Raw genomic sequence first — 23,656 nt, forward strand, 5'->3', positions numbered from 1 at the left:
TTCCATCTCTAGCTAAAATATAAATGGTTGAATTTCACTATTGATGATATTCAGTCCACCACATTGTCACTGCAGATTCATGATCTTCATCGAATTAAAAAAATGTCTTCGGAATCTGAAGAACCAGCACTGGAAAATTCGCAGTCCAAGTCAGTCATAATAGTGTTTGTGCGCGGCTTTTTTCCCTGATGTCCACCAATGACTTCACTCGGAAACGTTCTGGAATTTCCAGTGCAACATCGGGTTTTTCCGTCAAAATTTACTTGAATTTGTCATTTTTAAAGTGAACATATTTTCATTTTAATTCACATATACATTTTTGCAGTAGCTAAGATAATGTGAAATCTTCAGGGAGGTCCATTTGGTACTTAGACTTTAAACAAGATCATACCCCTGGCAAAGAGAGAGCAGAAGGTGAGCATAACAGTTCCCCCTTACAAAGATGGGTGCCTGTTGGAGCCACACCAAACAATGCAATGAGAGATGATGGCTCTACTGCCTTATGAAATATCCTAGAAAAGGTCTCGAATATGGTTTGCCAGAATGTACTGAAATGATAATTGGGTACATTTACATTTTACAAACATCAGCTACAGCAATAGTTACCTGTGAGGGGAAAAAAAATTATTTTGTCAGTGAGTTTTGTGATCTTCACACATGGTTTTATAACTTCAATTAAATGTCATATTTTGATAGAGGGAGGAATATTAGATTGTCACTATTAGAGTCCCAAACTGTATTACAATCCAGAACAGTTCATTAGTTGTGAACAGAAATCATGAAAAAAAAAGCTGATTCATCTTTGTTAGGGCCATAAATACTGGTAAAAAAAAAAAAAAAGTTTTTGATTGTTGTATTATTAATAACAAACAATGACCCTCTGGGTCTGTGATTGTCGGGTTATGGATTACAATAGAACAATTCATGTTGTAATACTGATTTGGCAATATTCTAACTCCCCCCCCCCCCCTCCCACACACACACACACCTTTAAATAAAATTTAAAAAACTATAATTTTTTTTTAAGAGTTAAAGGATGCAAAGGAAATTATTTTTTCAAATTTTGAAGTTCAAAGTCTGTGAGATGTTTTACATTTATAGCATTTAGCAGACGCTCTTATCCAGAGCGACTTACAAAAGTGCTTTGTCATTTACTCATAGAATATATCCAAGTACATTATTAATTATTATTATTAGAATTAAACATACCAGTGAACTAGAATACTGTAGAATACAGGGATGAATGCTGATACCTAGAAGTGCAAAATAGATTAGGTCTATCTTAAACAATGATAAGTGCTATAAACAATAAGTGCTAGAGTTTGTTAAAAAACATAAACAGTGCCCTACAATAATTACTAAATTAGTCAGTCAATAAGGGAGCAGTTTCAGTTGTCCTTTAAATATTCTGCAAATAGATGGGTCTTCAGTCTGCGTTTGAAGACTGCAAGGGATTCTGCTGTCCAGACAGCAAGCGGGAGTTCATTCCACCATCTTGGAGCCAGGACAGAAAATAGTCTCAATGCTTGTCGTCCATGAGACCTGAAGCAAGGTATTTCAAGCCTAGCCGTACTTGAGGTTCGAAGTACTCGAGGTACGGATCGGGCTTTGACCATTGACCTTGTGTATGAGGGGGCTGGCCCATTTTTGGCTTTGTAGGCAAACATCAAGGTTTTGAATCTGATACGTGCAGCTACAGGGAGCCAATGAAGGGAGCGCAGCAGTAGAGTAACGTGTGAACTTTGGAAGATTGAAGACCAGATATTGGCTTTAAGCTTACTTAGGTGAGTGAATATGTTTGTTCTTATCAAGGTGAATGTAACATGTAGTCAATAAAATTGTTTAAAACCAAGTGCAATTGACAGTTTGGAAACCTTGTTATACCATTGTCAAAGACACATTTGATGTTTTTTGTTGTTCTGTTGTTTAGCATCAGTCAAGTTGGTTTGAACAAAGCCAATGGAGGAAATCTTATGACTGAGTAAAGACAGATTTCAGTGAGAACATTTGGCATCAGTCCCTACTTTGCTACAGTAAAGGTAAACTGAAATGTATATGAGATCAGCCAGAGTTAGAGCTCAAAACTCAGACTCCAAAATAAAAAAAGAATCATTTCTGAAGTTAATAGGAAATACAGGTTCCATAGATAGAAATCCAAATGCACAAAGATGGATCAGAGTTAAGATATTATACTGTTGTGGAATGGGAATTGTCAGTTTTCCTGCCACCTATTGCACTGTAGCAGTAGGACGCTGTATGGCCCTCTGGTGGCCGAAGGCATTTCAGCAGACGCTTTAAGAAAGCACTGCTCTACTATGGCACCAGTCAGATGGAACTCAGTATACTGAAGAGGTGATATGCAGTAGGATCGCCTAGTCACTAGGCCTAGAAGGTGCAATAAATCATGATCACTGATCATGACAGTGTGGAAGAACAGAGCATCTCAGACCTAACCTAGTAGAGTATAAGTATGAACAGTGACTGGCACAAGAGGGGATTATTAGGGCTCACACTGTATAAAAATGGGCCTCATTGTGACTTATTTAGGACAAGCAGAATTTGCAGATTGGATTGTTGACAAGTTTAAGGTGACTTCCCTTCATTTAAAGGAATGACGGTACCAAGAGGCTTATTGTTACAATGCTAAGGCATTTATTCCTACATCTTATTTTGACAGACCTTGTGACAGATTGCAAGGTGGATCACAGAAAGACACAGATGCACAACTTCAGTTGTTTTTTTCTTCTTTTTGCACTGCGCTGAAAATATATTTTATTTATTTTAGATGTTGATTTATGTAGAAATATAAATATGCACAAAATCAAGAATTTTTTTTTTATTTGAGAGAATGTTAACTTTATGTTTGCAGATTGCAGAATGTGCAAATACTCAGCTCTGACATGGAATATTAAAATCCCGGACATCAGTGAATGCAGAATATTTTGGTGTGAAGCATACTGAAGCTTAGCAATGGACTTGCGAGGCCATCAAGAGTATCGTTCATTCAGGTAGATACTTGCCATCTCATCCTACCAAAAAAAACAAAAAACAAAAAAAACCACCATGACTTACACCATCAGTATATCAACACAAAACCTGCATCATTACGAATACATTTTCCCCGCATTTGTTGTTGTTTTGGGGTTTTTTTGCTCTAAGGTGCCCAGAAATAGCCCACATTAATAAATAAACTGAACAGCTGTTATGAAATATTCACAAGACTCTTTAGGTGATTCACAAGACTATTGGTGATCACTGTAGACTATTATTTCTAGGTTCTAATCTCACTCCTCCATTTTGGACTGGCATCCTACCAGTACTAATATGCAAAATAGGTCTGTTCTTAATACACACTAGATAGACTTTATGAAGAATCAGACTATGAAAGGCCTAATAATTAGAAGAAGAGTTTAGAAATCAGTTGGAGCGAAGAGAGCATGGCCCATGGTCCAGCACTGGGACTGAGAAACAACTACATTACTAACTGTAGAGGCATTACATGGTCTTTAGGGGGCAGTGTGCTGTTGCTACCTCGGGAGCCTATGAAGTCACCATGGCGGTACTCCAAATATGCCCACCCGATACATCATTTGCATAGACGTTGTCATCCTTGTGTCATTCATAGGTCTTCTTCCGGACCTTGGTCTGGGTTCCATTTGACTCTATGTTCTGTCTAAACAAACAAAGCAGTTCCTTAGAAGTGTCTTTAAAAACAAATCCATGACAGAACACATAAAGCTCATTTAAATATACACAGATGAAACATGTTAAAACATAATGCATCTGGATGAAGCACTTACTTGTATTTTTAATTTGAAAAACAATCCTAGATTAAATGAAAATGTTAATCATTCTGTAGTTGAGTGGTGGCTCATTATCATTTAAAGGAACAGGCACTCAAACAAATAGTTATGAACAGGGTTGTTTGGACAGACAGAGAAGCATGTTGTGCTGGATGATCCTGGTAGTATTTGGTCCAAAAAATATCAGACATTTCACTAAGACCCCAGGGAACTGTTTTCCTTATTGTAAAGGGCCCCCCTTCAACTGTCTGTACTCCATGTGTGAAGAAATGTCATGATTTGGCAATATTGTAAAGGGGAAACACTGACGTAGCACACTCACACCTTCAAAATGGCTAATAGGAAAGCAGAGCATTTGATGACCATCGATGACCATTGATGATAATTGATGTCAAAATTACAGAAAACTATGAACACTAAAAAAAAAAAGCTTAGTTTTCCTTGTATGGGGTGATTCCCCTAGGTGGACAACACCCATCCCAGACCACCCATACACATGACCCTAAACCTCTGGACATTTGCATTCAAATAAGCAGTGTGTTTCTGAACTCAACAGATATCCAAATTATTCAAGGAATAAAATATAGCCATAAAGTCTGTGTTCACGCTTTGTTTATTTCATGATAATAAAACATCTTTTGCCTGGCTGAAGTGCATGTTTTTTCCTTCCCCATTGTTCAAACGCATGTGCATCAGAATGTTTAATTTTCATTCTACAATCATTAAAATGATTGGTGAGGAACTTTTGGACTCACCTACACTGGCTTGTGTTCTCGGAACTTCTTGTATTTTTAGCTCCTCTCGAGTGTTCATGTCTGAAATGAAAGCAGATTGAAGAGTCCTGTAAATATGTGAGAGAAAACTGTAATGCATAAGAGAACTTTTAAGCTTAATGAAAAAGGTCTGTTCCTCCCTTTTTAAATCTACTACTCTATTGAAGGTGCTGCTGGGTTTTAAGTTTAGCTCAGTACTAAGATACCAGATAAACGTAATTGTATGTAAGGCGGTTTGAACCCAGCAAGGTGATGACATCGACAGCCTACTGGGAGAGCAATCATGCTCTAATGGTGGGCCCGTGTGCAGAACAGTTAGAACAGGTAAAGAAGAAAAGTAAAGTAAACAACCAAAGGGGGGAGTCCAACCCCAGCCGTTGTGTTGCGAGGTGAACACGCACCTGCTAGACTGCGGTGGCCAAAAAACCACCTGCACGTATAATCGCTCTTCAAAGGAATGGAACATGACAAATCTAGAAGGAAAGAAAAACTAAACACCATGCCGAGCGTGGGAAAAGGGAGAACCAAGGATGCCACGGGAAAGAGGGCAGCCTCGATACCAGAAAACAGGGAGGAACGGTAATGGCTAAGGGGAGCCTTAGGAGAGAGACAGATTTGAGGGGGAAAACTGGAGAGGGGAGGGAACATGTAAAAGCAGGTACACCCTCACAGCACAGAAGTGGGGTATAGCACAAGGGCTCACAGACCTCAATACCCAAAGTTACCAGCTAGGCACTTTGCTCAGAACTTTGGTGACTGAGTCACTGGGCTTATATAGGCCTAGCCCAGCTGTTGGGCATTAAGCCTGATTAGTGGTGTACCTGACTCGTGGCCAGAGGGGGCCTCAGCATGGCACCGCCCCTTACATTGTGACTGAATAAACAAATCATGCAAAACTACCTCTTTTTCATTCTTCTGTGGACACCTAGCACAACAATTCCAAGGACAATTAAAACTATGGCCACCAGAATGAAATAGGTCAATCCAACAGTGGCTGGAAAGAATGGAGGAAATGACTTAAGAACAAGCAGCAATGTCCTTCTGCGGTTTCCCCTACACACAAGTGAGAAGTATCCAGTACCTTGTGCCAGCTGTGGAAAGCCAGACATCTGGTAAGTGTCATTGCCAAAGTAGTTTGCTGCCTCACAAGTTACAAAGTGGCCCGGTGGCCCTGTCATCACTGACACTGTGGTCCTTCCCGTATAGTTATTTGTCATGTTGAAGTGAGGAAGGAGAGCACTTCTTCCATCAACAGTCCAGGAGATGCTGGCGTTTGGCTCCGCCTCCACCCAGCACATGCAGTGCAGAGATCCTTCCCTCTCCCAGCAGGCTGAGTCTGGCAGGATGGTGGGAGGGACTGAGACACAGAGACAAAGTCATCAGCAACACAATCACAAAATCTTACTGCTGTGGCACCTAACCCAATATCCCACGTTTAAAGGGGCAAGAGGCAGTGAAGGTTTGCATGACACACTGGTGTTATTACAGCCACAGTCTGGCTCTAGAAGGACAAAGAATCATGGGGCCACAGCAAAATACTTGCAAGAGACTTTCATGTTTCCCTTGTCATCTCAAAGCGAAATGTCCCTCACATATAGATTCTGTTTCTGGGGCATTAATTTTCAGATCTGTTTAGATGTGCATTGAGTGCATACAGCCAGTGATTAAGGTACTTGACTTATAATTGGAAGGTTGCTGTTTCAAGCCCCATGACTGCCAAGTTGCCACTGTTGGGTCCCTGAGCAAAACCCTTAACCCTCAATTGCTTAGGTTGTACTCAGTCAGCTAAATGCTATAAATGTAAATGTCTATAGCAGCACAATTAAGTAACAAACTCTGTTACTATAAGACTGTATGAATATATTGTAACACCCAGTCCACTAACAAAGAGTTAAAGGGGCAGGAAGTACTGAAGCTTCTGGTATGACACAATAGTGACAGTACAGTCACAGAGAGTCTCTGGAGAGAGGTTAACAAAGACCATGGTCAACAAACAGTTCACTTGACCAAGAGTGACTCTTGTATGAATGCTTGATGGATTATGGACATACACATCTTATCTCTCGAAGATATAAATCAACCCTCCCATGATTAAAACATGTGCAGTAATTCTAACACAGTATATGAGAGTAGATTGAGCAGGTCCATGTGTCCAATCATCTCTTACCATGAGTCATTCCAAAGTACGTAAAATAGACTAATAATTCCCTGAGCCTGAGGTGTCAGACTACAATTCAGAACAGACGCACATCAATTTAGGGATTTCTTCCCCATAACATACCTGATGTACAAAATAAAGGAATTGATATTGAGATTTTATTGAATCTATTGTGTTAAATAATCTAAAGAATATATCAGTGTAATAATGTGGCCTGTAAGAACTGTTGTTTGACAGCCTTTGCTCAACAGGTGTCAACTGTGATAGCAGCAAAGCACGTTGAAAAAGTAAATGCACCAGCTACTCACAATGGACATTCAGAGACAGTTGGTCTGATTCACTCAGTCCGATGGAGTTATGGGCAATGCAGGAGATTTTCATATCTCGTCTGACCTCTTGAAGCAATAAACTTCTTGTCTTGTGCTTAATGGTGCTATTCATTTGGATGATGCGCCACTCATAGCTAGCCACTGGAGGGTTGCTGTCACTACTACATGTTAATGAGATGTTACCACCCTCAACCACAGGCGTTGTTCCACTGGTATTTATGTTCACATTTGTTGGGGCATCTGCAGAAATGAATTTAATATAAACTATATATATTCATAAAGCCTTATTTCATATAGTCCACAAACTAGATTATGCAAGGATACAATACAGAGTTTATCTCAATTAGAGTTTAGCAGTTCATTTGATGGTTTGAAATGCTCTGACATTCTTTGTTGCATTTTTAATGTGGTTTTATTTTTAAGGATGAATTCAATTTAATCTCATCTATCCCCCTACCACCCAACCTGATTTTTAATTTACATTTTTCAAAATGTTTAGATAATATAAAATGAGGAAAACATTAGCGTAGTCTTTACTCACATAAGATGTTAAGTGCATCACCAGTCGCAGTGTTTCCATCTGACATTCTCCTGCATGTGAGCCTTTTACCATGGTCTCGACGGCTGGCATTGAACTGAGCGTGTGCCACAGAAACCCACAAGCCACCCGAGTCCTGTGTAGTGGTCACCTCATTAGAAACAGAAGACAGGCCCAGCCATTCCAGCAGAGGTGGAGACACTGGACAGGAGTGCCGGACTGTGCATTTGGCTGAGAAAAGCGTTCCTTCCACTTGTGTGCTTTCTACAGAAATGCGAGTCTCTGAAGGTGCCGCTGTATGAAAAATACAAATGTTAAAATCAGTGGTCAATATGATTACCTGGGCCAAAGTCATAATTATTTTCATAATTATTTATTCAATTTACTTAATAAACTTGTCTGCGTGCAGGTTTTGAACATTGTTTCTCCTTGTGTACTCACAGACTTTTATCTCTGTGTAATCTCCATATATGCTGTGAGGATTGATCCATACATACACACTTATTCCTCCATCCTCTTGGCGAACATTGTCAATCTTTAGGCTACAGTTTCCCTGCATAGCATTTCCCAGGAGTGATGTCCTTCCTCTAAACTGATTTATTATATCTTTGGTGTCTTTAGAATACACTGGAGGGTATCCAGAGCGCTGATACTTGTACCAAGTCGCATATGTGTGAGATGTGGTACTGCACGGCACCACCACACAGGTTCCTTTGATGGCTGTAACGGATTTTGGCACCCGCACCTTCGAGCATCGACATGAGCAGCTCAGGAGTGAAGCTGGGAGACAGGACAGAGTGTAGAGTTTATTCAGCTTGTTGACGTGCACTTTGGATAGTAGATTGGTGACAAGAAATAAATCACTCGCAAGGGATTGTGACGATGGCAACATTCTCCTTAACAACTTGACTCAAATTGAAAGGTGGGGTCTCAGCTTCTGAACTGGGAAACATACCCTTTTAGTGACCATTTCTTCTGTTAAATAAAATGTCAAAGAAATTTTCTCATTACTCAACGTAGCTCTGAGAAAGTTATACTTTTCAATGTGCTTGCACCTCTGTCTGCTTACAAGCTCTTGTGTTAATGCAATTGCACCTTGATTAACCTTGTAGATTTTCATTGTCATATGGCAAGTTTCACTATCAATTCCAGCAAGTAACTGAATGAGGTATATACCCATCTGTGCAGTAGCAGTAATGGCCATATACTCCGCTTAACATTTGTGCAACTGTGGGTTGTTTCTTAGTTTTCCATGAAATCAAACCATCTGTTTTACTTAGACTGAAACACTATCTCGCCTGTCTGCTGCCTAGTCAGCATTGCTGTAGGCCTGTAACTTCAGCTCGTCCTTGCACTTTCTATAATACATTGTACAATGTTCAAGAAGTACAGTCTGTTGTACGTTTTGATGTTGAACTTGTTACCATCCTTGAGTTGCATCTTATCTCCACCCTGCTGGACGCTTACTCTGTCTCTGTTGGTCATTGCTGCTTTTACAGAAAGTCTTGCGGATATGAGGGGATATGCAGTATGTGAGTTTCACTGCGCACTGTCCTCTTTTACTGACTACTGATGAATATATCAATAACCTACAGTGAACATTCTGAGTAAGTTTTCTACTCTGTGGGGCATAACATGGGACATTCATCATTACATTCACAGACAGGTAAAAGCATGGTCTGTTGATCTTTACCTGTTAGAAAGAGTTTAATCACTCTGTCCATTACTGCACACTGTAACCTAGATAAGAGATGGAAAAACATGGTGGAAGTTGTACATACTGCTTGTACTGGCAGGTGGTGATTCTTTTTCTAAGCCATTCCCAACCCAATTCAGTTTGCATCTCAGTGACGGAGTGCTTGCTTTCATTCTGTAACTATATTCTATAAGACACTGTAATGCAGGTGAAAACCAAACTTCTTCCCAGTTGATACAGAAACAATCACTAAAACACTACTAAGCAATCTTAGTTGTATAATCTGTATCTATTGATACACTCCCCCCAGTTTATATTTCTAATTCAATATGAACACAGGTCCACTGTACTAAATTTCTTGGTATACTCATTCATGAGAAACTATGTTAGTACTTATCTTACTGTAATATTATCCAGGTCAGTACTTTCAAAAGTAATAAAATCTCTTTACATATTCTACAGAAATGGTTTGTTAGAATGATGTCTTTAGCTAATTATGTAAACTTTCATCCACATTTTCAGAACTTCCGATATATAAATATTTATGAAATTAACCAAATATTCCTGTTTATTTTCTCACAGTCTTCTTTTGGACTCCTTTACATTTAAGACCGAATATAACTTTGCTCAGTGGCCGAACAGTTGCAGCTTGGTGGTGGGGTGTGACCTTTTAATTACAAGACCAAAAACAAACAGCTTAACCACTGAGCTGCCACCATGCTTTGCAAACAGGTTTCAGTACAACAAGGTCTACACATTTTTCATTAGAATTTCAGACCCTCAGCCTAGATCAGTTTTCCAACACATATACAGTATAATGCTGGATCAAAAAAACAGATCAAAAATAATTTTTTCTCAATCTAAAAAAGTTATTTGTATATCAATTCGGTGTGTTTATCTGCTTTTATTATTCCTTATTGTTTAATTAAATGTTCTATTTTTTAATTAATTGGAGAAACTTCCAACAGAAAGGTGCATCAAGCTTGCAAGCGTTAAGGCAATCACTGCTGCAAAAGGTGCTTAAACAAATACTATGGAACCAAAAAATTGTGTTGAATTAATTTAAGACGAGTGTGAAACATAACAATATTGGCACCTATGGCGTGTTCCGTTGACCAGTGCAAAACAGATGTAAAAGCGCACTTGTATAAAGTCTGAGTGCATCTTGCCTTGATTTTCTTATTTGCCTAGTGTGGTTTTCATGTTCCTGTTTTGGGGGATTAGCATCAGTCAACAGCATTATCTTAGACTAGGTTTTAGGAATTCCTCATTACTGTTGGTTTTTAGTTACCTTTTAGTTATGTTAGCTGAGCCATGTGGGCTTCTGTTTTTGTTGTTTTTCTTAGAATGTTTTTCTGTTAATAAGCAGAATCCCCCTGCTATAGTGTCCAAAGAAAAATCTTATCAGATCCTTTATCACATATGCAGGGAAATTGCTTTTTGTAGCTCTAAATGGTGAAACCAGTTTATGTCTGGTTTATATATAGATATATATATTTGCACAAATGCACTACTTCTGCATTTGTATGTATGAAATATCATTCTTCTTATTAGTATTTTTATATTATTATTATTATTATTATTATTATTATTATTATTATTATTGTAGTGGTTGTTGTTGTGTTGATGTTTCTTACCTTCCTTCCTGTAGACACCACACGCGCTGGCAAATAAATAAATACCAGTCCTTTGGTCATGTTCTTTATAGAAAACACTAACGAAAGCCGTTTCTGACTTCCTGATTTGAACACACTCTCATATTTCTGACTTCCTCTTTCCTTCAATTAAACATTATCACCTCAGGAGACTTCATTTTATCTTTGACATTTAATCTCTGCATGACCATATTAGTGCCAGTTTCTGTCATGTTGCAATTATAAGCATTTGGCATAAAGCAAGTAGTTCATTTTTTTAATGTAAAAATGTCTTACATCAAAAAATATTCACAGAAATTCTGTTTTGAGACACCAGTGTCCAGCTGTCCATAGCAGAAAACAATAGAACACTGAAGCCATGTGATAAAAGGACAGAAAAGATGAGCCAGTAAGTATTGGAAGTCTTAAAGCAGTGGAAAAAGTCTACAAATATGAACTCAGGAAAGAGAAGCTCTGCCTTACAGTAACTCTGCCTTTTTGGAAAGGAGTTTCCTGTCATTCAGGAAGAACTCAGTCAGAAAGGATTACATCACAGCACAGCCAGTGAGTTGTATAGCCCCATATAAAATTTAAAAGATTATCCAAGATGAAATTTAGTTAAGTTGTATTCTTGCCAGGATATGGAGCTGTGGTTTAGATTTGATGGTATTGGGTAGTGTAACCAGGAAAACAGAAACATATTTGGCACCAGAATTTAAGAGAAACACTAGTACCAAGCAGACATTTCAGACAAGGTACTCTGAACAGCATCAGTTTCAAACTAGCAAGAAATAATTCAACAGTCCAGTCAACATTGTGTCATTGGTACAGAAGAAGGGCCACAGAATGCCATTTCTGCTCAAAACAGCAAATGTCTGATGTGAACACGATAAAAAAAAAAAGCAGAAATGAAACTGAACTGCTCATTTTAAGAACAAATAGAAAATGGTGGGGGAGACCAAAATGACACACGACGAAGGCAACACATCTAAGCAAACTAAGAAAAAAGACAAACTGCTGAAATCAAACATACCATATACAAATTCACCATTTTCAAATATTTACCACAATTAAATTTTTAACTAAATAAGGACTGAAGAGAGAAACATGGCAGTCCATGCTGTGCACATCTCCACTCACCCCCGGGTCTACTGCCCAAGTCCATGTCAGGTGCGACATACATAGTTTCAAGTTTTCAAGTTTCAAGTTTATTTGTCACATACATAGTCATTCACAGTATAACTCGCAGTGAAATGGTTTGAGAGTGCTCTGTCCAAACTGAGGAAAAAGAAAACAGGGGTGTATTGGGAAATTTTTATATATATATATACACATACATACACACACATGCTTTTCCAATATTGTTCAATTTCCAGCTTTGGTGGGTCTGTTCTTAAGCTCTTAGCCTGCCACAGAGAGTACACTTGGCTTGTGGGAGAAGCTGTTTATTCTCCTGGCTTTTACTTTTCTCTACCTCTTCAGGTGGGCAGCCAGAGCTGGTAATATTTGCTTGGCAGTCTCCAAGGCCTTATTTATGGACAGCTTGTTATACCTCTCAGGTAGCTTCAAGTATCTTACACCTTTCTGCAGTTCTGATAGCTGGCTAACATCCCTCTGTGTTGCCCTCATCTTTCCAACAACCTTCTCCAAGGGAGATACAGAAAGAGAAAAAAGACCAGAAGTTTGCCATCTATCCTAACCTTGCAACAGTAAAGTTCAACAGAAATTGATGTAAGATCAGGCAGAGTTAGAGCTCAAAATTGCCAGAGTCAAAAAACCTCAATTCTATTTCTGAACATTTTGGGTTGAAGAGCACTGAAGAAATGGACAGCTGAGGCCATCAAGATATTTGCAGAGTATCATTCGTTCAGGTAGATATTGGACATGTCATCCTAAGAAACAAACAATCAAAGATAAGATAAACTTAATAGTAAACTTAAAATTAATAGATGCGTCTGAGCAGGGTCAACTGTAAACTACACAGTGCTTTTACTCTCCAGGGTTGAATGTGAGGAACACTAACTCCTTCATTACTAGAGTTCATCAGTTCCATATATGGGGGGCACCCTGCTCTGAATGTTTGTATTTTCTCTGCCCCAGCCCACCTGATTCAGACTATGAAAGGCCTAATAATTAGATGATGAGTTTAGAAATCAGTTGGAGCAGAGAGAACATGGCAGATGGCCCAGCACTGGAACTGAGAAACCACTACATTACTAACTGTACTAACATTGCATTGTCTTTATTGGGCAGTGTGCTGTTGCTACCTCAGGAGCCTGTGAAGTCACCATGGAGTTATTGTAAATATTGCCACCACATGCAGTATTTGCATAGATAATATCAAAGTTGTACAAATGATTGATCATCATCTGTTGGGTGTTGGTCTGGATTCCACTTGTCTCTATGTTCTGCCTAAATAAACAAAACAGTGTTCCTTAGAAAAAAACATCTACAACATATTAAAATTAAGTATTGTAATAACTTAAAATATATGTACTGTTATTGTACATATACACAGTTGAAAAATGTTAGAACAATACATTTGCATGAAGCAATCACTTCTTACATTATTCATTTGCAAATCAAATCGAGGTTAAATGAAAATGTTAATATTCTCTAGTTAAATTCATTTGAAAAGTAAATAGATTCATTTATTTTTTGTGTACAGTCTAACTGGAATTAAGGTCTAAAGTGGGCAGGTCAGTGGAGGACTGAGGCCTAGTAGTAGACGATGGAGCAGTAGTGAAGCATCTGAATACATTCAGTAGGTTAATCAAGAGACAATTAATTTAACTGTTTAAATAAGATTTGTTTATAATCTGATGAATTCAGTTGTTTTTCACATTATTTAGAGTGTCTAAGTTCATATTTGTAGATTTTTTAATGATCAAAATGACAGAAAACTATGAACATTCAGAAAGGTTTTCCTTGAAGGGGCAGATTCTTCTGGGTGTTTTTGTATTCAAATATACAAATTGTTTCTGAATTCAACAAATATTCAGATTATTCAAGGAAAAAGATATGGCCATAAACATTGTGTCCACACTATTTCTAGGTAATAAGACTTTTGTGTGACTGAAGTGCATATTTTCCTTTGCTACAGTTCAACCCAGAATGAGTCATTTCCATATTAAAATGATTACAAACATGACTGCAGAGGAGCTTTTGGACTTACATACACTGGGTTGGGTTCTCTGAACTTGTATTTTTAGCTCCTCCTGAGTTTTCATGTCTGAAATTAAATCAGTATGTACAGATTGAAGAGCAAACAGACTATAAATATGTGAGACAGAAATCTGGTCTATTAAAAAAGAAAAAAGGTAACAATAGACCTTAAAAGGTTTATTGTTCCTTTCTCCTTATATCTACTGTTCCATTAAGGGATGCTGCTGGTTTTAACTTTAGCCCAGTACTAAGACACCAGATGAATGCAATTGTGACTGTGTAAATTAATCATACAAAACTACCTCTTTTTCAGTCTTCTGTGGACAACAATAACAATTCCAAGGAAGATGAAAACTATGGCCACCAGAATGAAATAGTAAAATCCAACAGTGCCTGGAAAGAATGGAGGAAATGACTTAAGAACAAGCAGTAATGTCCTTCTGCGGTTTCCCCTACACACAAGTGAGAAGTATCCAGTACCTTGTGCCAGCTGTAGAAAGCCAGACATCTGGTAAGTGTCATTGCCCAAGTAGTTTGCTGCCTCACAAGTTACAAAGTGGCCCGGTGGCCCTGTCATCACTGACACTGTGGTCCTTCCCGTATAGTTATTTGTCATGTTGAAGTGAGGAAGGAGAGCACTTCTTCCATCAACAGTCCAGGAGATGCTGGCATTTGGCTCCGCCTCCACCCAGCACATGCAGTGCAGAGATCCTTCCCTCTCGCAGCAGGCTGAGTCTGGCAGGATGGTGGGAGGGACTGAGACACGGAGACGAAGTCATCAGCAACACAATCACAAAATCTTACTGCTGTGGCACCCAACCCAATATCCCACGTTTAAAGGGGCAAGAGGCAGTGAAGGTTTGCATGACACAGTGGTGTTATTACAGCCACAGTCTAACTCTAGAAGGACAAAGAATTATGGTGCCACAAAAAATCACTTGCGAGAGACGTTCATGACTCCCTTATAATCTCAAAGCGAAATGTCCCTCACATATAAATTGTGTTTCTGGGGCATTCATTTTCAGATCTGTTTAGATGTGCATTGAGTGCATACAGCCAGTGGTTAAGGTACTTGACTTATAATTGGAAGGTTGCTGGTTCAAGCCCCATGACTGCCAAGTTGCCACTGTTGGGTCCCTGAGCAAAACCCTTAACCCTCAGTTGCTCAGGTTGTACTCAGTCAGCTAAATGGCATAAATGTAAATGTCTTTAGCAGCACGATTAAGTAACAAACTCTGTTACTATAAGAATGTATGAATATATTGTAACACCCAGTACACTAACAAAGAGTTAAAGGGGCAGGAAGTACTGAAGCTTCTGGTATGACACAATAGTGACAGTGCAGTCACAGAGAGTCTCTGGAGAGATGTTAACAAAGACCACGGTCAACAAACAGTTCACTTGACCAAGAGTGACTCTTGTATGAATGCTTGATGGATTATGGACATGCACATCTTATCTCTCGAAGATATAAATCAACCCTCCCATGATTAAAACATGTGCAGTAATTCTAACTCAGTATATGAGAGTAGATTGAGCAGGTCCATGTATCCAATCATCTCTTACCATGAGTCATTCCAAAGTACGTAAAATAGAGTAATAATTCCCTGAGGTTGAGGTGTCAGACTACAATTCAGAACAGACACACATCAATTTAGGGATTTCTTCCCCATAACATACCTGATGTACAAAATAAAGGAATTGATATTGAGATTTTATTGAATCTATTGTGTTAAATAATCTAAAGAATATATCAGTGTAATAATGTGGCCTGTAAGAACTGTTGTTTGACAGCCTTTGCTCAACAGGTGTCAACTGTGATAGCAGCAAAGCATGTTGAAAAAGTAAATGCACCAGCTACTCACAATGGACATTCAGAGACAGTTGGTCTGATTCACCCAGTCCGATGGAGTTATGGGCAATGCAGGAGATTTTCATATCTCGTCTGACATCTTGAAGCAACAAACTTCTTGTCTTGTGCTTAATGGTGCTATTCATTTGGATGATGCGCCACTCATAGCTGGCCACTGGAGGGTTGCTGTCACTACTACATGTTAATGAGATGTTACTACCCTCAACCACAGGCGTTCTTCCACTGGTATGTATGTTCACATTTGTTGGGGCATCTGCAGAAATGAATTTAATATAAACTATATATATTCATAAAGCCTTATTTCATATAGTCCACAAACTAGATTATGCAAGGATACAATGCAGAGTTTATCTCAATTGGAGTTTAGCAGTTCATTTGATGGTTTGAAATGCTCTGGCATTCTTTGTTGCATTTTTAAGGTGGTTTTATTTTTAACGATGAATTAAATTTATTCTCATCAATCCCCCTACCACCCAAAACTGATATTTAATTTACATTTTTCAAAACGTTTAGATAATAGACATGCATTGAGTGCATACAGCCAGTGGTTAAGGTACTTAACTTATAGTTGGAAGGTTGCTGGTTCAAGCCCCATGACTGCCAAGTTGCCACTGTTAGGTCCCTGAGCAAAACCCTTAACCCTCAATTGCTCAGGTTGTTCTCAGTTAGCTAAATGCCATAAATGTAAATGTCTTTAGCAGCACGATTAAGTTACAAACTCTGTTACTATAAGACTGTATGAATATATTGTAACACCCAGTCCACTAACAAAGAGTTAAAGGGGCAGGAAGTACTGAAGCTTCTGGTATGACAGAATAGTGACAATACAGTCACAGAGAGTCTCTGGAGAGATGTTAACAAAGACCATGGTCAACAAACAGTTCACTTGGCCAAGAGTGACTCTTTTATGAATGCTTGATGGATTATGGACATGCACATCTTATCTCTCGAAGATATAAATCAACCCTCCCTTGATTAAAACATGTGCAGTAATTCTAACACAGTATATGAAAGTAGATTGAGCAGGTCCATGTGTCTAATCATCTCTTACCATGAGTCATTCCAAAGTACATAAAATAGAGTAATAATTCCTTGAGGCTGAGGTGTCAGAATACAATTCAGAACAGACGCACATCAATTTAGGGATTTCTTCCCCATAACATACCTGATGTACAAAATAAAGGAATTGATATTGAGATTTTATTGAATCTATTGTGTTAAATAATCTAAAGAATATATCAGTGTAATAATGTGGCCTGTAAGAACTGTTGTTTGACAGCCTTTGCTCAACAGGTGTCAACTGTGATAGCAGCAAAGCATATTGAAAAAGTAAATGCACCAGCTACTCACAATGGACATTCAGAGACAGTTGGTCTGATTCACCCAGTCCGATGGAGTTATCGGCAATGCAGGAGATTTTCATATCTCGTCTGACATCTTGAATCAATAAACTTCTTGTCTTGTGCTTAATGGTGCTATTCATTTGGATGATGCGCCACTCATAGCTGGCCACTGGAGGGTTGCTGTCACTACTACATGTTAATGAGATGTTACTACCCTCAACCACAGGCGTTGTTCCACTGGTATGTATGTTCACATTTGTTGGGGCATCTGCAGAAATGAATTTAATATAAACTATATATATTCATAAAGCCTCTTTTCATATAGTCCACAAACTAGATTATGCAAGGATACAATACAGAGTTTATCTCAATTAGAGTTTAGCAGTTCATTTGATGGTTTGAAATGCTCTGTCATTCTTTTTTGCATTTTTAAGGTGGTTTTATTTTTAACGATGAATTAAATTTATTCTCATCAATCCCCCTACCACCCAACCTGATATTTAATTTACATTTTTCAAAACGTTTAGATAATATAAAATGAGGAAAACATTAGCGTAGTCTTTACTCACATAAGATGTTAAGTGCATCACCAGTCGCAGTGTTTCCATCTGACATTCTCCTGCATGTGACCCTTTTACCATGGTCTCGACGGCTGGCATTGAACTGAGCGTGTGCCACAGAAACCCACAAGCCACCCGAGTCCTGTGTAGTGGTCACCTCATTAGAAACAGAAGACAGGCCCAGCCATTCCAGCAGAGGTGGAGACACTGGACAGGAGTGCCGGACTGTGCATTTGGCTGAGAAAAGCGTTCCTTCCACTTGTGTGCTTTCTACAGAAATGCGAGTCTCTGAAGGTGCCACTGTATGAAAAATACAAATGTTAAAATCAGTGGTCAATATGATTACCTGGGCCAAAGTCATGATTATTTTCATAATTATTTATTAAATTTACTTAATAAACTTGTCTGCGTGTAGGTTTTGAACATTGTTTCTCCTTGTGTACTCACAGACTTTTATCTCTGTGTAATCTCCATATATGCTGTGAGGATTGATCCATACATACACACTTATTCCTCCATCCTCTTGGCGAACATTGTCAATCTTTAGGCTACAGTTTCCCTGCATAGCATTTCCCAGGAGTGATGTCCTTCCTCTAAACTGATTTATTATATCTTTGGTGTCTTTAGAATACACTGGAGGGTATCCAGAGCGCTGATACTTGTACCAAGTCGCATATGTGTGAGATGTGGTACTGCACGGCACCACCACACAGGTTCCTTTGATGGCTGTAACGGATTTTGGCACCCGCACCTTCGAGCATCGACATGAGCAGCTCAGGAGTGAAGCTGGGAGACAGGACAGAGTGTAGAGTTTATTCAGCTTGTTGACGTGCACTTTGGATAGTAGATTGGTGACAAGAAATAATTCACTCGCAAGGGATTGTGACGATGGCGACATTCTCCTTAACAACTTGACTCAAATTGAAAGGGGGGGTCTCAGCTTCTGAACTGGGAAACATACCCTTTCAGCGACCATTTCTTCTGTTAAATAAAATGTCAAAGAAATTTTTTCATTACTCAACGTAGCTCTGATAAAGTTATACTTATCAATGTGCTTGCACCTCTGTCTGCTTACAAGCTCTTGTGTTAATGCAATTGCACCTTGATTAACCTTGTAGATTTTCATTGTCATATGGCGAGGTTCACTATCAAGTCCAGCAAGTAACTGAATGAGGTATATACCTGTGCAGTAGCAGTAATGGCCATATACTCAGCTTAACATTTGTGCAACTGTGGGTTGTTTCTTAGTTTTCCATGAAATCAAACCATCTGTTTTACTTAGACTGAAACACTATCTCGCCTGTCTGCTGCCTAGTCAGCATTGCTGTAGGCCTGTAACTTCAGCTCGTCCTTGCACTTTCTATAATACATTGTCCAATGTTCAAGAAGTACAGACTGTTGTACTTTTTGATGTTGAACTTGTTACCATCCTTGAGTTGCATCTTATCTCCACCCTGCTGGACGCTTACTCTGTCTCTGTTGGTCATTGCTGCTTTTACAGAAAGTCTTGCGGATATGAGGGGATATGCAGTCTGTGAGTTTCACTGCGCACTGTCCTCCTTTACTGACTACTGATGAATATATCAATAACCTACAGTGAACATTCTGAGTAAGTTTTCTACTCTGTGGGGCATAACATGGGACATTCATCATCACATTCACAGACAGGTAAAAGCATGGTCTGTTGATCTTTACCTGTTAGAAAGAGTTTAATCACTCTGTCCATTACTGCACACTGTAACCTAGATAAAAGATGGAAAAACATGGTGGAAGTTGGAACATACTGCTTGTACTGGCAGGTGGTGATTCTTTTTCTAAGCCATTCCCAACCCAATTCAGTTTGCATCTCAGTGACGGAGTGCTTGCTTTCATTCTGTAACTATATTCTATAAGACACTGTAATGCAGGTGAAAACCAAACTTCTTCCCAGTTGATACAGAAGCAATCACTAAAACACTACTAAGCAATCTTAGTTGAATAATCTGTATCTATTGATACACTTCCCCCAGTTTATATTTCTAATTCAATATGAACACAGGTCCACTGTACTAAATTTCTTGGTATACTCATTCATGAGAAACTATGTTAGTACTTATGTTACTGTAATATTATCCAGGTCAGTGCTTTCAAAAGTAATGAAATCTCTTTACATATTCTACAGAAATGGTTTGTTAGAATGATGTCTTTAGCTAATTATGTAAACTTTCATTCACATTTTTAGAACTTCTGATATATAAATATTTATGAAATTAACCAAATATTCTTGTTTATTTTCTCACAGTCTTCTTTTGGACTCCTTTACATTTAAGACCGAATATAACTTTGCTCAGGGGCCAAACAGTTGCAGCTTGGTGGTGGGGTGTGAACTTCTAATTACAACACCAAAAACAAACAGCTTAACCACTGAGCTGCCACCATGCTTTGCAAACAGGTTTCAGTATGTAAAGGAAATGCTATATGCTTTAGTGATTCACATACAGTCAGTAGTATCATGTTCTCTAGGGAAAATGTTTATGTAAGCAAAGAACATTAAGGGAGTGTGACTATAGATCAGATAAACAGGAACTGTCTATCTTGTTTTACTACACTGCCTGCAAAGAAGAAACGACACCCAAGCAGACCGTTACCAACCGGCCTGAAGAGATAAGCAACGCTTAAAGCTGATTGGTCAGAGCATACAGCCAGAATTGTATATTAAGCAACGTTTTGTATACTCGGGGCTTCGCTTGGTAGTGAGCCCCACACTCTGTGGAATCTTTCTTTTCTATTAAAACCTTTTTTACTTATTATCCACATCTGACTCCCCGTTTCATTGAATTTCCACCACAAGTACAACAAGGTCTACACATTTTTCATTAGAATTTCAGACCCTCAGCCTAGATCAGTTTTCCAACACATATACAGTATAATGCTGGAACAATCTCACCAGGTTCAAAAAACAGATCAAAAATAATTTTTTCTCAATCTAATAAAATTATTTGTTTATCAATTCGGTGTGTTTATCTGCTTTATCTTTTATTATTGCTTATTGTTTAATTAAATGTTCTATTTTTTAATTAATTGGAGAAACGTCCAATAGAAAGGTGCACCAAGCTTGCAAGAGTTAAGGCAGTCACTACTGCAAAAGGTGCTTTAAACAAGTAATATGGAACAAAAAAATTGTGTTGAATTAATTTTAAGACGAGTGTGAAACAACAATATTGGCACCTATGGCGTGTTCCGTTAACCAGTGCAAAACAGCTGTAAAAGCGCACTTGTATAAAGTCTGAGTGCATCTTGCCTTGAGTTTCTTATTTGCCTAGTGTGGTTTTCATGTTCCTGTTTTGGGGGATTAGCATCAGTCAACAGCATTATCTTAGACTAGGTTTTAGGAATTCCTCATTACTGTTGGTTTTTAGTTACCTTTTAGTTATGTTAGATGAGCCATGTGGGCTTGTTTTTGTTGTGTTTCTTAAAATGTTCTTCTGTTGATGAGCAGAACCCCCTGCTATAGTGTCCACAGAAAATATGATTAGATCCTCTATCACATATGCAAGGAAAGTGCTTTTTGAAGCACTTTTGAATTTGATATGTACTTTTATTTAACTTCATTTTTATATACATTGTATATAATAGATTTATTTTTATTATATAGGCTATACTTTCATGTCTTACATGCAAAACGTTTGTAAAGCATTTGAGCTGTGTTTTAACTTATGAAAAGTATTATTATTATTATTATTATTATTATTATTATTATTATTATTATTATTATTGTGGTGGTTGTTGTTGTGCTGATGTTTCTTACCCTTGTCTGCTGTAGACACCACACTCTCGGTGACAAAGATCTGTCCTTTGGTTACTTTCTTTAAACAAAACACTTAATGATAGATATTTGACTTCCTGAACTCTGTCATAGTTCTGACTTCCTATTTCTTTGAACTAAATGTGGTTAGTGGCTCAGACGACTTTACACTTTATTTTTGAGATTTGATCAATACATGACCATACTGGTGCCATTCTCTGTCATGATCCAATTATATGCACTAAGCATATGGCAAGTAGTTCATAATAAAAACAGGGCAGTGTTGTATAAGAAACAGATCAATTCTTCTCTTGTTATTTTTAGACATGGTTTGTGCTTTGCAAGCACACATATCCATACAACATTCACATTAATTTAGCACTGCCCTTTTCTGTGCATGTTGAAGCCTCCATGGCTAATACGCTCATGAAATCATTTATCCACAACAAAAAAAAAAGTCACCAGATTTCCTTTCAACATATTATTTATAAGCAAATATACTCCAGAAATATTTACTGATACATCTTCTCTTATCATACATCTCATCCATTAAGTGAGGTGGGTTTGGTCTTCTGTGATATCATTTTTGATTTTACATTATATCATGAGAACATTTTGTATGTGTTTAAGCCCTTTAATGTATTATTACATTATTACTGATAAAAACTATAGACTTTAAGACTTGAATATTTTAAATGTTAATTTTGCTGCATTTACTTGCTACTAAAATACCACCATCTTGTTATATAACATTAAAAAATAAAAATGTTATAACCTTGTTTCTCTTCTAAATTTGACTTTTTCCTTAAAAGCGGGGCATTAACCCCTCATTTAACCCTATACTTGCTTATGACTATACATTTTGAGTAAAAAATACCTTATGTCAAAAATATTTGCACAGAAAATCTGTTTTGGGATAGCATTATCCAGCTGTCCACAGCAGAAATCAATAGAACACTGAAGGCATGTGTTAAAAGCACAGAAGAGATGAGCCAGTAAGTATGTGAAAGGTCTACAAAGACGATGATCGCAGGAAAGAGAAACGTCTGCCTCACGTTAACTCTGCTTTTTAGATATGAGTTTCCTGTCATTCAGGAAGAACTCAGTCAGAAAGGGCTAAGTCACAGAACAGCCAAAGAGAGTTGTATAGCCCCATGTAAAATTAAAACGTTTCCAAAAATGAAGTTGAATACCTATTGTGTCCACTGGCTTAATAAAAACAGGGCAGTGTTGTATAAGAAATAGATCAATTCTTCTCTTGTTATTTTTAGACATGGTTTGTGCTTTGCAAGCACACATATCCATACAACATTCACATTAATTTAGCACTGCCCTTTTCTGCGCATGTTGAAGCCTCCATGTGTCACGGTTGGTCAGCCAATTAGCAGGGGAGACACACCCACCCCTGCTAGGGACTACTCATCGAACCTGCCCCGTTCACAATACTCTGATTGCTAATTGCTTTCACTTATTTCCCATTCACTCCCTGCTCTATTTTTACCCCCAGATCCGAGGAGCCGGAGCTACACATTAGCGGTCCTATTGCGTCAAGCCGAACTATGCTTAATTGATTGTTTAGAGGAAGACTAGCTCCTCTACTCCTTGTATTTGAGATCCTGTGTTCCCATTCTGGATTACTGATGGAAAATAAAGATTACCTTTCCGCTGACCCGCCTCTTGCTTCCATCTACCCGCCGCCATCACAGAATGTGCAGCCCAAGGGAAGCAAGGTGAGTAACCCCGAATGGGTCCCCCTGCTTGCTGCCCAGAAGGCGGTTATGGAGCAGCAACAGCAGGAGATGGGGGAGATACGCTCCCTTGTTCTGAGTCTCGGGCAGCATGTCAGTAGCCTGACTCCCGGCACAGAGCAGCGAGATGCCCCTCCCATCTCCCTGTCTATACTGGAAAAGATGAAGTGCCTCATAGCGACCCCTGAGCCGTACGGAGGAGACCCAGAAGGGTGTGAAGGCTTTCTCGTGCAATGCAATCTTTTCTTTTTG

At 38.5% G+C, this 23,656-nt stretch overlaps 1 protein-coding gene and 2 long non-coding RNA genes across 6 annotated transcripts; all 3 read right to left on the minus strand.

Annotated features, from left to right (window-relative positions):
- Positions 1-2,639: 2,639 nt before the first annotated feature.
- On the minus strand, positions 2,640-5,933 carry LOC145647368 (uncharacterized). 2 transcript variants are annotated; one of them, XR_014116338.1, is made up of 4 exons: positions 5,658-5,933; positions 4,559-4,618; positions 3,532-3,673; positions 2,640-3,029 (listed from the first exon to the last, which is right to left on the minus strand). It is a non-coding gene; the product is annotated as an uncharacterized LOC145647368 (long non-coding RNA). The 2 variants fall into 2 exon arrangements; XR_014116329.1 differs by having other exon boundaries at positions 4,559-5,933.
- A 5,261-nt stretch (positions 5,934-11,194) lies between these two features.
- On the minus strand, positions 11,195-14,866 carry LOC145659088 (uncharacterized). The gene is made up of 5 exons (XM_081720047.1): positions 14,577-14,866; positions 14,399-14,489; positions 14,107-14,163; positions 13,199-13,343; positions 11,195-12,823 (listed from the first exon to the last, which is right to left on the minus strand). Exons 1-5 carry the CDS (start codon positions 14,791-14,793, stop codon positions 12,791-12,793), a joined length of 543 nt encoding a protein of 180 aa, XP_081576173.1. The 5' UTR covers positions 14,794-14,866; the 3' UTR covers positions 11,195-12,790.
- A 3,479-nt stretch (positions 14,867-18,345) lies between these two features.
- LOC145643320 (uncharacterized) lies at positions 18,346-23,539 on the minus strand. 3 transcript variants are annotated; one of them, XR_014125104.1, is made up of 4 exons: positions 21,660-23,539; positions 21,275-21,359; positions 19,568-19,614; positions 18,346-18,658 (listed from the first exon to the last, which is right to left on the minus strand). It is a non-coding gene; the product is annotated as an uncharacterized LOC145643320 (long non-coding RNA). The 3 variants fall into 3 exon arrangements; XR_014125103.1 differs by lacking the exon at positions 21,275-21,359 and having other exon boundaries at positions 23,315-23,539; XR_014125106.1 differs by lacking the exon at positions 21,275-21,359.
- Between the last annotated feature and the right edge of the window lie 117 nt (positions 23,540-23,656).

This window comes from Electrophorus electricus, chromosome 1 (assembly GCF_041902795.1).
Source record: "Electrophorus electricus isolate QZ-2024a chromosome 1, ASM4190279v1, whole genome shotgun sequence".
Classification (NCBI taxonomy): Eukaryota; Metazoa; Chordata; class Actinopteri; order Gymnotiformes; family Gymnotidae; genus Electrophorus; species Electrophorus electricus.